The sequence below is a fragment of the Coffea eugenioides genome, chromosome 8 (genome assembly GCF_003713205.1).
Source record: "Coffea eugenioides isolate CCC68of chromosome 8, Ceug_1.0, whole genome shotgun sequence".
Lineage (NCBI taxonomy): Eukaryota > Viridiplantae > Streptophyta > Magnoliopsida > Gentianales > Rubiaceae > Coffea > Coffea eugenioides.
Genome location: NC_040042.1, coordinates 46,255,143 through 46,270,300, shown reverse-complemented (window position 1 = coordinate 46,270,300; position 15,158 = coordinate 46,255,143). Strand labels below are relative to the sequence as shown.

Here is a 15,158-nt window from a genome sequence, read left to right as displayed (position 1 = left end):
TTTTAAGTACGAAATTGGGTTGACAGAATGAAAGTAAGAGAGTAGAAACAAGAAAGTGGTTAGTAGAGGTGTGTGGATGTTTTCCTTTCACCAACTAGACGTTCAGTTTTAACCACTTTGCCAGGCCAATTACTCCAATACATTGGTGGATTTGGACACCTAACATCACTGCATGGACTGGACTGTTCTCTTGTTTTCCTGTGTCTATAATAAATGTCAAGGCCTTGACTGGACGAGAATAATTACTGCACCTTTTTCTTCCAGTGACGTCGGGCCAGACATTATGGACAATTCATTAGTTAGAAGATGAAATTAATCACAAGAATGTGAGATCAGCACTCGTTACTTCTTTTTTTTTTTTCCCCTTAAAGAAGAGTGATAAAACTGTAAGATTTTATTCAAGAGAAAATCGAGATATTCTGGACATACATGGCACACAAAATGGAAATGATATCGTTGAGACAAGAGTACTCTTTTCACTTTTTGGCACTCCAAAAATCCATAATCATGATTATTAGCACTCTTAAAGAAAAAGAAAAAAACTAATATATTAATTAGCTACTAATCAAGTATTGGTTGAACTCGGATCGGAGGGGAAGTCATTGAAGGTGCTGAGGGCTAGCGCATGAGGACAAATTAAAGTAGCCATTTCAATAAATGAAACTCATTGCTATTTTACCATGTCTGGTTTGCGGGAATTGGCTTGGTTGACCTGAAAAAAATGTACGACTACTTTCAAGAAGGAAAACCATTCCAACTTAATTCTGGAGAGCCCTTTCCTCACCAACTAATTAATGAGGAAATTGAGCCCCTTCTAGCTTAATTTGACACCCCTCTTTTAGGTACTCCACCACTAATCTTTTTACCATTTTCTTCACATTAGCATCAACTTAATGTGCATTATATGTAATTCACGATATATGAGAAATATTTTAAAGTTTCTCATAGGTATCCAAGTCTTGTTTACATAACACTCAGAAAAAGTTGAAATGCTGTTATATTTCACCTGATAATGATGGACCGTTCCACATAGCAAACGTGGTATTTAAGTTTATACATGCATGTTTAGAAAACAAATAGTTAAATGGACTCTGAGAATAAAGATAAAGGGATTGTGACCATACATAACGATGGTCGAAGATAACTTATCAGACCTAAAAAGAGAAGTAGAGAAGATAATCAATCAGAAGAGATTAACAGCAATGCATGTAAGCCTTTCTAAACCTGTTCTTGCATGCATGCATTCATTCCATTCTCCTCTTTCTTTTATCTTTCTTTCCTTTTCTTTTTTTTCCCCTATTAGAATGTTCAATTATTCGTCCATCCTGATCAGATTCGCGTAGGCTTCCTTTCCCATTATCGCACTAACTAATTGGACTCCATGCATGATATCCATCAACTCATCGACTGAAATTGCTTTACAGACAGGATATACCACTTTTGGTCATGATGAACCCACCTAATACACAAGAGCATCCATCGACCGTTACAGTATTACTGGCAAGCGCACCCAATAATTACGTCAATCTTAGACTTTAAGCTAACAACATCGAGTAATATATCCATATACAAATTAGTTCAGCCTTTTCCCAAGTTATCATAAGATCCCTTAAAAGCCAAGCTTAGGACAATTCTGCCACTGAAAACCTTTATATAAAGAGATCTAGCCAGGTTGGATCGGATATAATGCCAATCATATTAGTCACACTCTCCCCACCCCAATATAAACAAATGGGAGCAAAATCTTTTCTAGTTTCAGCTACCATTTTTTATCTTCTCTTATTTGGATGCTTTGCCACGGCTGCAACGCGGTCAGGCAAGAGAATCCTGGCCAGAACCCCTTGCAAACGACTGGTGTTTTATTTCCACGACATCATCTACAATGGTCACAATTCCCGCAATGCAACTGCAGCCATTATTGGAGCCCCCGCTTGGGGCAACAGGACCGTATTGGGTGGACAAAACCATTTTGGAGACTTGGTTGTGTTCGATGATCCAATAACTTTGGATAACAATCTACATTCTACCCCAGTTGGTCGCGCGCAAGGCTTCTACATCTATGACAAGAAAGATATATTCACAGCTTGGCTTGGTTTTTCCTTTGTGCTTAATTCCACAGAGCATAAAGGCAGTATAAACTTTGCCGGAGCTGATCCGTTAATGAATAAAACGAGGGACATTTCGGTGATTGGTGGCACGGGGGACTTCTTCATGACTAGGGGGGTTGCCACTCTCATGACTGATTCATTTGAGGGGGAAGTATACTTCCGGCTACGAGTTGACATAAAACTGTATGAATGTTGGTAACGAGTTCAACTCTAATTTGATTTAATTTCTTTTCGATGCCTTTTTCGTATTGTTTCTTTGATGTTTAATTGTTTCTTATTGTAAGAAAAAGGACTCATGGCGTCCAAGATGACGTACCATGGGATTTGTTCTATTTGTAATTGCTGGCTCAACTTTGAGTACACATCTTTGTTCCTTAAGAATGTGAACTTTCTATTGCCTGATATTCTATTTTAAAGTTGTGAGATTATGCCAATATGGTGCCTGCGTGCTCAAGATAACCAGGTAAAACGACAGAACTTAGAGTGCACACATGGCCAGCAAAAATGGCCAGACAAGATTAATAATGCACATCAAGCGCCTAAACAGATGAGGCTTCAAATCATAGCAGATAGAAGGATATGCCATAGAGATGCTGGGAGAATTCATTACATGCAAAAAGTAGGATATGCGAGTCAAAGATTTGGATATGTACGTCTCAAAAATTAAATCCAAACAATTCGTTAAAAATGTACTCGATTGATGTCTCTTAAGGTTTGTCCTCCAACTTCTACTTATGATACTAGATTGATTCTAAACGAAGTTTGAAGAGTCAAATACAAGTCAATTATGCTTCCGGAAAAATTATAAGTTGCCAACTAAAAGCAAAATCATCAACTACATGTATCGTTTGAAAAAGGCGGTCATTATGCACGGGAATAGCGTACTTGCATTCCTTAAGTCGGATAACGTCAAAAGCCAACAATTCAAAAAGGGGAAACAGGTACAAAATCAAGTTTAAGGAGGAATCGTTTTGTATAAAGACATATTCATCATGTATGAAAATATAGAAAAACAGTAAAATGATAACCGAAAGATGGTAAGAGAAAGCAATTTAGCTAACTAATTTCATTTAGATATAGATTGGATTGAAAAGTTTTCATCAATTAGTACAAATTACTCCAGTTGAACCATTACCATATTATCCGAGAACGGGAAGCAAAAACCCATAAAAAGTAGCCATCACACGCAAAGAGTTGGGAGTATTTTATTGGGGTGAAAAATGCAAGAAGTAATTGTTATAAGTAGAAGTTGTATGGGCGCCATTGCAAAACAAATGCAACTAGAGGACCTAGATATAAAATTCCCGAATAGATAATCCGCGGTAAGAAATTAACGGTCTTTAACTGTCTTGCGATTCTGATAGCTTATCTCCTCCTCGTACTACTTTCTCCTCACACGTCGGTGATCCCACCATCCAAAACCCAAACCCCAAGTGAGAAAAGGGGGTGATTAAGCAGAGGGAAAATGGGATGCTTAACAATCCCTTCCCAGAGAATCTCGTTCTTGAAAAAACCTTCAACAATGACAAACACTTCAGTGCCGTCTCGTCTTAATCCAAATTTTAATGGGATTTGTATTAGTCCAAAGGTTTCTTGGTCCACTCATAGTCTAGCGTTTTCCAGGTAACTTTAACGTGAAATGGTGGCAGGCCTTGTTAGTTTCAAGTACTGTTGAATAGCACTCATGTATATATAGATATAATAATTTATCAATTGTTTGGGCATTTACAGGAAGTTAAGAAAGCGATGTAGGGAAATGCATGAAGGGAACTTGGGGAAATTCCTCTGTAAAGTGTTTGATAGCTCAAAAGACGGTGTAAGTTTTTCCCTTTGGTAATCCCTCCTTGTGCATTGCTTATTCTGCTAAAAAGAATGTGTTGAAATTATTTAGTTTTAATGTAATACATTCTGTTTTATTGGCCTTAGTATTGATTCTGGGACAATTGATTGTCTTTTTTTTTTTTTGTATACCTTGTGTAATTTGATTAGTATAAGAACAGAAATAGATGGGGAAGTTAAATTTCTTCAGCTAATGCGTTGGCAAGCAAGGATGTCTAAGGTGCAAAATATTGGGCAATTATATGAAACAAAATTCGGTTTGGCTACAGCATTTAAATTTGATTAACTGAATATTTTCATTTTCCGTTACTTGCATTCAGATTTGGAGGAAATAAATTAGTGAAAAATGCAAAAACACAGAGCAGACATTTAGTCTATTACTTCTGTTTCCCATGAATTTGTTAGACCTAGTTCAGTTTTCCTTTACAACAGCCAAAAGGATTATTGCTGTAGGAGTATAATAAGTAAGAAGCAAGATGTTGTTATCTTTCGGTCCTGAGTTTGGTCTTGGATTAGTAACTTAGGAATGGTTTAATGAATCCTCTGCTGATCCAAAATGTGAATTTTTGGCACAGGAATGCAGAATAACTGAGGGCAAAAGCTGCACTGGGATAAGATTTTTACACTCTGTTGAAGAGCACAATATTATGGCTACAACTAAACACACAACTGCTTCAAACTTCATGTCATACCAGATTCACTTGAAACTTATGATGCTGTGTGGGTTCTTCACTCTTCAAGGTGCTCAACAGGCAGTTGCCAGTTCAGATATTGCTAGTCAGTTATCATCAATTTCATTTCTTGGTGACACTGGCGATATTAGCACAGGTTTTGCTTCAGTTAGGGAAATCTCCCTTTAGCTATCATATTTGAAAATCCTGTCATGCTTTAGCCACCCTACGTTTTGTCCACAGTTCTTTTACTTGTAAGCGCTTTATGGCCTTGGTTTGCTCCCATTGAGCATTACCCATGCTTTCTTAACTGTCAATTTTTTTTTTCCAGGCAATCAGGGTTGTATGTGTCAATTTTGTTGGAGTTTTACCTAATTAGAAAGCTATTTCTCCCAACTGATCCGCTGAACACTATCTTCCTATTGCAGGCATTCTTGCTGATATTTTTCTCTGAACTAGGGGACAAAACTTTCTTCATTGCAGTAAGAGAATAATTCTTAAGAGTAGTTTTATGAGACTACTTTTTTCTGGCTATAAGAATTATACGAATATTTTGCGTATATCATCATAGATGAACATGTCCAAGTGCTGTTAGGAGTTACTCAGGGCAATGCTTGTATCAAAAGAAGATGATTGCTCAATGTTCTCAAGCCAAATGCTACTTATATTGGATTGCACTCCATTATCAAATCCTTATTGCATTTCCCCAACCAAATTTAAATTATCACTGCATCCTATAAAACTCCTATCTACAACTGTTTTAACTATCAACCCGCGCATGACTTTGATTTCCTGAGCAGGCACTTTTGGCGGCTAGGAACTCTGCTGCTGTTGTTTTTCTTGGCACTTTTGGTGCACTAGGGTACGGCATTTAACTTTAGCTTGTTAGTTCTAAAATGCATTCAAAACAGTTACTAGCCAGACAAGGTTTGTGCTGCTAAGGCAAGAGAAGATTGGGAAAGTTAAATTTGTTGCACCTTCTGGAAAAGAAAATCAAAGACTTTATGGTTGCTGTCAGCCAGTTGCCCTTTTTGTTTATAATACTAAGTGTGATTTTCAAATTTAAAGTTTGCAATTAACCACCAATACAAGGTGCACAAGAATTATGGTATCTTTATTTTCATCAAGATGCTGTTCTCCTGCTCTACCTACCTAAGAAAGAATTCATTTCCAACAAACTCTCATGGTCTTACTAAATCAAAATGACATCTGGTTTGATGTTGAATTCCCAGCAAAGCTATATGATGATGAGCTGGTTTTTTCACTTCAGCAAAAAATTTCGAAAGAGTTCTGTGGATGAAATAGTTACCTAACTGATGCAGCTTTTTCTGCATTGAACAGGGCAATGACAATCATATCTGTCATTCTTGGAAGAACTTTTCATTATGTTGATGGTATTCTCCCATTCAGGTCAGCTTGCTTTCCTGTGTTATTAGGCGTCATAGAATTTGACAACCTTGGTCCTCCTATCATGTTGGCAATTGGATTGCATTCATGCAAATGCTGCTAATGTGGAAGAAGCATCGAAGAATTTAGAAAACTCGTGACTATTCATTTTAGGACAGTGAACATCCCTGACTGGATTTTCAAGGGGCAAGATATCTCATATCAATCAGAGATCGATTAGAAGATCCGGCACTTCTTGGATGTGAAAAATAAATGAATGTGTTTTCCATTTAATCTCATGGATTTGTTGACAAGCAACTGCCACTAACCCACCCTCTAACGTTTGTCATGTCCATTATATGCAGTATTTATGTACCCACCATATCTCTGATGTAGTTCAAGTTGTTAGGATCTCTTCTCGATCTAATTGAAACTACTACCCATTTTATCAAGCTTTAATTTAACTCTGCTCCATGAATGCAGGTTTGGTGATGCTGATTTGCCAATTGATGATATTGCTGCAGCTTTTCTTCTGGTAAAAGATATTAAAGATATTTTGGCAAGAAAGAAATACACTTCCTTCGCGAACCTTTTAAGTATGATTTGACTCGAATTATAACTTTAATTTTGTAATACTGATTGACCACAGGTCTACTTTGGTGTTTCAACATTGCTTGAAGCCTCCTCGGGTGATCGTCAAAAGACTGAAGAAGAACAAAAGGAGGTGCAGTTTTTACTAATAGAATGCTATGAGGCGTCCATATAGTCCTTCCAAGATACATATAAAATCAGTAATACACATCTAACTTCCTCAGACTATGTATATGGGCTTTCTAAGATGATTAGTGACGAAATACTATTGCTGCATCAGAAAAGTTTCGATATGTGAAATGTTGAACACCAGTTTCAAAGGCTTCATATTCTGATTTTCCTGGGGATGAAAAGTCAGCATCCCTAGCATTGATTATTACCTTTTGCTTAGTCATCAATACCCCTTTTTTTTTTTTTTGGTAAAGTTGAACACAGTAAAACAACTCTTGATTGATGAAGACACCTTGACATTCATGGTGCTGTTTCCCTGTTGAACGTCAAATTTTCAATGTTACCATCAGTGTGATGTATTCATTATTAAGTTGAGATGCTATTAATTCGCTAACCACAAACTTCTGACAAACTAGTTACTGTCATTACTTGAACTTACTTCACTTTCCTATCAGATCGTTGAATGATAATGGACTGTATCATTCCATAGTTGATGTTTTCTGAAGCGCTGGGTGGAGGTTTCTTGGCAGTTTTAAGAACAGTTGCTGAGAACAATTTATAGGGTTGAAAATCATGTGGCGGAGATTGAAAATTGGGAAATTCCTGAAAACGTAGGAGGACCTGTGGGTGAACATTGCATGCATACATTGTTGTTTCAGTGTCTACCTCATCCCTAACAATTAGAACTAATAATTGTTTAGGCTCTTGCTGCGTTAGAGTTGACTGGAGTCCAGACACTGTGATGTTTAGATATGTATGTCCATGTATGTGAATGACTGTTGTTTTACATGTATTAAGAAAATAACTGCTACTTTGGCTACTATGCCAAACTAGACAACTATATTCTTCAAGTTGTCAGATTTTCTTGCTACATTTTGTTTCCTTATATTTTTTTCAAAGGTATTCAACTCCTTTATTATGGTACAACCTCATAACATAACTCTAGCCATTCTTCCATACCAGGCAGAATTGGCAGTTTCAGAATTTTCAGGAAATGGAGCTGGAATTTTGGCTGTTGCTAGCACCGTCATTAGCACTTTCCTTCTTGTTTTTGTTGCTGAATGGGGTGATAAGTCATTCTTTTCCACAATAGGTGAGGAAGGATCTTTCCGAAAAAATCTCTAGTCCTAGGTCCATTAACTTTATAGCTTTACCATACAGTGTCTTCTTTTTTTCTTTTTTTTTTCTGTTTTTTCTTTTGGGGGGGTTCAGGGTCCATATAGGATATTTCTGATATTTAACAGCTAAAGCTTGCATTCTCAAAAGTGGGTAAAATTTTGAGTTCCACACGTCCTTTTCTGTGAATTTTTGCAAGATCATTAAGCAACAGTACGTTTCTGTCCTTTGTTTTGGTGTATCCTCTAGAAGAAGCAACAAATGCAGCAGAAGGCTTGAATAACCAAGAGGCTACTTGTAAATACGCAAGGTTTTAGAGGTTATTTTTAGGAGTGCGGATTAATCAACATAAACAGGTCATCATCAAGACATATAACGCACTATTGAAATAAGGAAATATATAGTTGCATTAAGAAAAGCAAAAACTGCTGATTTCCTGTTTGTGGTCCATCTTCCTATAATACCAATTCAAGATCTTAATATCAGAATCCTCTTGCTCAAGTCAACTGGTCAATTAAACATAGTATCACATGATGTATCTCAAAATCTGGATTTTTAATTTGCCGGTATCATGATATAGCTTCATTTCTACTGAAAATGACAAACCAGCTGAATAGGCGCATAAGTTAGAAATGCATATCAGTCTTGTCTTGTTGCAAATTTGAAGTCTTCATTTCCCTGTCCACTTCTGACATAAAATTTTCAATTCAGCACTTGCAGCAGCCTCTTCACCTCTTGGAGTTGTTGGAGGGGCATTAGCCGGTCATGGAGTGGCAACATTGGTAATTTACACTTCAACCTTTAACCTTCTTGCTGCAGCATGTAGCACTAAGATTTTACAACAAAGAAAATTGCAAGCTTTGTTTCTACTTTCGGAGCAACTTCGCAGAGGTGCTGAAGTATTGAGAAGTGCTTTTGTTGGAAACATCCATTCATACAAATTGCAATTTGTACTCACCATTACTTCTTTTGAAGTACTCCTGGAGAGTGGAGACAACACATGTACAACAAATTTTAGTGGACATGCATCTTATCTTTCGTGTTCCAAGTCATATAGCATCGTTCATGCCTTCAGGCTTTATTTTGCTTCTCAACAACGTAATCTCATGCAATTAACATAAATTGCTACTTGCAGCTGGCTGTTCTTGGTGGCTCCTTAATGGGGACTTTCCTATCGGAGAAGGTATGATTGATTACCAGAATCTTCAAGTCTAGACGAAAATGTGTAACTGATTCATATTTTTCCCAAACAATTAAACATCATGAAAGGCCTCTAAGAGTCGCGTTCAACCTATATCTGTCTGACTGCAGAACAATTTAGAAATAATAACACAATACGAAATTTGGCATGCTTACCCTCAGGAAATTCACCTATTTTTGTAGTGATACTTCAATGCAATTGTCCTTGATTTGTTTAAGATCCTAAAGTAAGGTAACAATGTAGGATTGAGATCATTTATTTATTGATCAAGATGGCTTGTTACTTTGAACCATATGGTATGACAACTCAAATCATCTTTTTCTATCATCTCAGTTACTGCCTCTCTCTTTTTCTTTTTCTTTTTTCTCCTATTGTTACTTTGCCGTGTACTGAGAAACTGATTTTATTATATTTGATGTAAAATGTGTTTCGATCACCATCTGTCAGTGAACAATTTCTTGAATTCTGGTACAGGTTATAGCCTACATTGGCGGTACTCTCTTCCTTGTATTTGCAGTGGTGACATTGATTGAGATAGTGAGTTAGGAAGCAGCCATTTTTCGCTGCACTGCTGATTCGTGTGTTTCTCAAGCATTTTGCTGCAAATGGGACTAACATTTTATCGACATTTTTGGATGAATTCCATCTGGGAAGGAGGAGGGTTGACCAGACTCATGCTTTGCAGCAAAACATCTGCATCAAAACAAACTTAACATGAAAAAAAAATTTGATTTGTTGCTTGGCCTTGTAGCATATATAATTCTTATTTGTAGCCCAACACTTTATGGAGCTAGATCGCTTTGCTGATACTAGTATCTATTACCACGTACGAGTGAGTCTATTATGCAAATGGAAATCCTGGATCAGATTTTTCTTTTTTTAAAAAAAAAAAAAAAATCAAGCAAGCAAGCTATTAAATAGCATGATTCAAACTAGATATAATTTGAGGGTTTTTGTCGAAGCTAATTAACAATTAATTAATGAGTAAATCTTATATACACTGATTATCGCGGTTGGATATACGATACATATGCAAAATATGAGTTTCAAATTCAAATTCAGATTATGTATGTCATATATCTAATTCGAATTACTGTCAACGTATACATAGAAGATTAATCCAAAATTAATTGCAGCAAAAGTTTACTTAATGAATTGCTCCAAATATTTTCTTTTCTTCCGTTTTTGTTTATATGCTCTCCAATCAATACTGATGTATTTTTGCACATTAAAGTCTCATATAAATAATACCACTAGTTTAGCATAATATTCTTCTATATAACCAAGAGCTCGAGCTTTTGTAGGTGCGGACAATGGAAATGCAGCACAAATTTTTTGTGGGAGTAATTGCTTTTAGTAACCAGACAAGTCAGAATAATTAATTTCTTTTCTGCAGTTTAAGAATAATTAATTTAGTCATCGTCTTCGCAGACGATTAAAAAATTGAATTGAAAATCATGCATTAGCCAATTTTTTACAACAGTAATAATAATAATCTTTTGAGGAATTTTATAATAAAGGGATGTCGACAGGATGACGGTACGCACGAGCCGTGTCACGTGCGTCATAGTCAGAGCCGAATCTTAAGTTCGCATATTCTCTTCTTAAAGAATCGAAAGAAAAGAATACACCGACCTCAACCCAGAATAAAAAATCGAATAATTTTCAAAAAATAAAAATTCAGCTCAATATTATCGAATATCTCTTAGACTTAGCTGTTTTCCACTGTGTACATGAATGATTTATATGTTCCTCAAACGTACGCCGTTGCCATTGCCATTGCCATTGGAAGAATTCCAGAGGCATGTATTAAGATTCCAACCATCCCACGTTATTTGGCATTTTTTCGAAGGGAAAAAGAAAGGGGCGACCGGACCAGTCGATCTGCCCCAACTTTTCAATGACAACAAATTTATGAAAATTGAAAAGGTCATTAAAAAAAAAAAAAAAAAAAACATTTACGTACTACTTACTTTGGAACCCCATTCCCTTATTTTATGAGAAATGTAGTAAACTTTGCAGCAAACTTGTCAACATAAATTATACTGTAGTACTTAAAAAAGTTCATCAGAAATTGAATTTACTCTTTATATATATTGAATCGGCATCAAAGTCAAAAAGTAAATATCACAGCATAATAGCATCAGATAATCCGCTTTGGATATGAATTTGGCTACACATTCCAACTTTTGGTCAAGATCAATTTGGGAGAGCTTCTTTTTTTTTTTTTTTTAATTTTGCGTGCATGTATCGAACTTCAATTTGTGTGCGTGAGACCTAAATCTGTGTGTCTAATAGAGTGAGTGATTCTAGAGTTATACCAGATTATGAAGGAATAAGTTCTTTGACCTTTTCACGAGAAAATGACCCATCGTCCCAAAAGTAATTTTTTTATATATAAAAAAAGAAAAGAAAAAGAATAGAGAATTTGGAAACTAACGAAACAAGACGATATCTAGAACATTGGATTTGACCAGAATTGAATTGTAACTTGTTGGAACTCTGGACTTAAAGTGTGCATTTTACAACTCTCTTTGTGCCACTCTTTATGATATAGGCTTCATTCAAGCTTTCTTTTTTTTATCGAAATGATAAGTGATTTTATAGATTATAAAAATTATATAATTGCGAGCAAAGACTCGAGTGATCCATACAAACAGTGTAATTTGAAACTGATGCATCCAAAGTTTCTCATCTTAAATTATGCCTATGGCATATGAGCTAATTCTAATACAAATATGATTATATTCCTTTCTCAGAAAGTGATTTTTTTTTTTTGGGCTATTGGATCAATGATGCCCCTAAGATCGATGGTTTGAATCGGATGTTGGACGATATTATATATATATATATACATATAAATATATGTATATATATATATATATATACGTGTATATATATATACACGTATATATATATATGGTGCTATGAAGTTTTGGAATGGTATCGATCACATCCTCACACCATTCAAAGATGCCTTAAGAACAGAGGGTATTTCTTCTTCGCCAACAAATGTGTTTGCACTGAAACAACAAAAGGGCTCATCTGATGTTTGACGCATCTTCCTTGTTCTGTTTAGTCGCATTAACAATACTGCATTTTGACCTGCGATCTTTCCTTTATTGATTGATTGGAAAATGCCTAATCATATCTACTGTAGTAGAAAACAATTGAATTGAGCAGTATTTATTTCGTAGCTGGGATTCACTCGACTGCGTAATGGATTTTGCTCAAGTGTTACCATGAAATGAACCTTTTGAGGAAAAACAAACAATAGCTAATAAACCGCAGCCGCAGGCATTTTCTGTGATTTTCGCAAGCGCACCCTCCCTATTTACCCTTTACCCCCCCCCCCCAAAACAAACTTTTTTTTTCTGGTTTTTTTTTTTTATGTTTATCTAAAAGTTTATAATAACTTCTTAGAGTTGTATTTTTTTTTTAAAAAAAAAAAACTTTGGTATTTGTTTATAATGCACAAAATACCCTGTGTTTTTTGAAATACCCCCTTCCCATCATCGATAGCATCCCCCAATTATCACCAATACCCACCTCAGCCAACGGTACCTTATTTGATGTACTTTTTTTTTTTTAAATTAAAACTTGTGGATGTTTTAAAGTTTTAAACAAATTTTATTTTTCTAATAGACACACCAAAAAAAAGGCCATCCAAACACCAACGTCAAAGCTTTTGAGGACTTATCTTGAATTTATAAATATAGTCCATGATAATTTTTTTTTTAAAAAATGAAAGCATATATGTTTAAGATTACGAGTTACAATTGAAACCTGCAATTTTTATTGTACAACATAATGGCATGAAAACGCCCAATGCCTTGTGGTTAATTGGTCATTAGCAAAGGATTGAATTTTCTTTTTTTTTTTTTTATAGACGGAAAAAGGTTTGGATTCTCTACCATTGTAAATTTTGTAAAGTGGAATTGCAGGAGCCAATTAGCGGCGCAAATGAGATCATATTAGCAACAATCATCAACAGCCAACAATCATCCCCACCCACCGTCAAAGAACTCTTCCATAATCAATAAAAAAAGCAGGTGGCAGATATGGGGTCCACAAGCCGAGGCACCATGAACGGTGACGAGCCGCTGCCGAGTGCCGACTGCCAAATAAATGAAAAAGGTGAAGATTGGGAAATTCTTTACTCTTTTTGAACTCGGGTTCCTTCGGTTTTTCTGCTTGTTTTCTCCATCAAAGCGGTCCTATCAAAACTCTCAGTTAGACGTGTCATACTGCTGGCGTGGCTCTCTATGAATCGACCAACCTTCGAAATTCGGCACTTCAACGAATCGACAAGCGATGTCGTACCGCCACGCCTCTAAGGCCTAAACTTGCCAAGTTTTTCTTGAATCTAACGCGACCTTTCCAGTCTCTCAAGAAGCAGCAGCCATGCCACGCCACGCCACGCCAAATTGCCAATAGTTTCGTTGCTATGCCTGCATGTAGGTTGTATGATTATTGTACGGCCAGACCCACACTCCACACTCCAAATTTTTGTTGACCTTAGGCCGTACCAATGCTTCCACATCAAACTTTACCCAAAAAAAATATAAATATACAAACGAAATAGGTACACATTTGTAATTTTTTTTTGACATTTTCCATTGCGAGTCGGAGCATGTTTGAAACTATAAATCATTTACAAGAATTTTATCAGATCACACATTAATATAGTTATCGCATCAATGACAGAACTCGAACATACAATTTTTATTGATAAATTGACTCGATCTTAATAATTGAATTAACTTGTATCAGTAGATATATACATTTGTGTTACATTGTCATAATTGAAATTGAGAGTCGTCTAAGTATCGCTCTACTATAATTGTAGTTTAATTTATTGGCCCAAATATTTATGTAGATTAGTGTCTATGAGCACACTTGTACATGTGATATAAGTGGGAAAGGCACACACTATTTTTTTTTTTTTAAAAGAAAAAAAGAGAAGAAGTTATTGGTGATTTTTAGTAGTTTTGTTATTATAGTTGTAAGAGTGGCAAGAGTGCGTGACTCTATAGGAAATAAAAAATGAATTATGGTTGTATAGTACTCTACTATGTAAGGATAAAATTGAAATAAGTAATGACTGTTCTTTTTTTTAACATCTAACCTATGACTGAGAGTGAGAGGTATACAATAGTTGTGTTTTTACCTGAGTTTTCTTATATCATCGTACATCATTCACTATTATTTTTCTTAAATCCTGCACCATCATTTTCCCATTTATTGTGGATAGACAATTAAAAGTTCTATCGATTTCCTTTTGTACCGACCGGAAACCGGGTCACCTGTAGCTAGATTTGACCCAGAGGGACAAGATATAGTGGCATGAACTTAGCTACCTGATTTTAAGAGTAAATTGTTTGGACAGTTGATTATTTTTTTAAATATATTTGTTTATATCATCGTTATAATTTTCAATACATTTTTTTATATTCTTAATTACCTTTTTATCTCACATACATCACATCACAAAAAGTGCTACAGTAAAAATATCTCAGATAACTTAAAATCCAAACAAACCCGCCGGGATTGTTCAAACGCAGCACCTATCGTCCTGAACCACATGGATTAGACAACATCGTAATGTCTTATAAACCAAAAAACCATTTTTAGCACGCTGCTAAATGCTAATCTAACTCTTTTAACTTAAGTAGATGGACAAGCTTACACACGCTCCATCTTTCATTAATACGGAACTTTGTAATTAGATAATGAAATTTCATGACGTGGTTGTGATTTTCTATTGTGTAATTACTTATTATCATATACTAATAAAATGTACTAGTATTAAAATTTGAGACGATACAACTGTCATTGTTATTACCATAAGATTTGTCATAAAACGCGGATATTAGTCCCCGTCGTTTGCAAACAATTTACATCTAAACCCGTTTAATTGTTACTTCAAACTCAAACAAGATTTAATATTTAGTAACGTGAATTTTGCTTAACAAACATAAAATTTGACATTTACATGGGAAAAAAAAAATCAAACTACGCAACACCAGCTAAAAATGCTAACTTGATATTCGCGTGAATAACAATGAAGCCATG

General features: G+C 35.5%; 2 protein-coding genes across 2 annotated transcripts; both read left to right on the top strand.

Moving 5' to 3' along the window:
- The first annotated feature begins 1,703 nt into the window (after positions 1–1,703).
- Positions 1,704–2,510, top strand: LOC113781062 (disease resistance response protein 206-like). Its single transcript, XM_027326903.1, has one exon. The coding sequence runs from the start codon at positions 1,732–1,734 to the stop codon at positions 2,305–2,307; it is 576 nt and encodes a 191-aa protein (XP_027182704.1). The 5' UTR covers positions 1,704–1,731; the 3' UTR covers positions 2,308–2,510.
- Positions 2,511–3,481: 971 nt separating this feature from the next.
- On the top strand, positions 3,482–9,949 carry LOC113779757 (GDT1-like protein 1, chloroplastic). Its single transcript, XM_027325469.1, has 12 exons — positions 3,482–3,731; positions 3,840–3,924; positions 4,523–4,786; positions 5,047–5,100; positions 5,419–5,480; positions 5,960–6,028; positions 6,488–6,539; positions 6,654–6,728; positions 7,730–7,859; positions 8,594–8,664; positions 9,018–9,065; positions 9,558–9,949. The coding sequence occupies exons 1-12, from the start codon at positions 3,574–3,576 to the stop codon at positions 9,627–9,629; spliced, it is 1,140 nt and encodes a 379-aa protein (XP_027181270.1). The 5' UTR covers positions 3,482–3,573; the 3' UTR covers positions 9,630–9,949.
- The last annotated feature ends 5,209 nt before the right edge of the window (positions 9,950–15,158 follow it).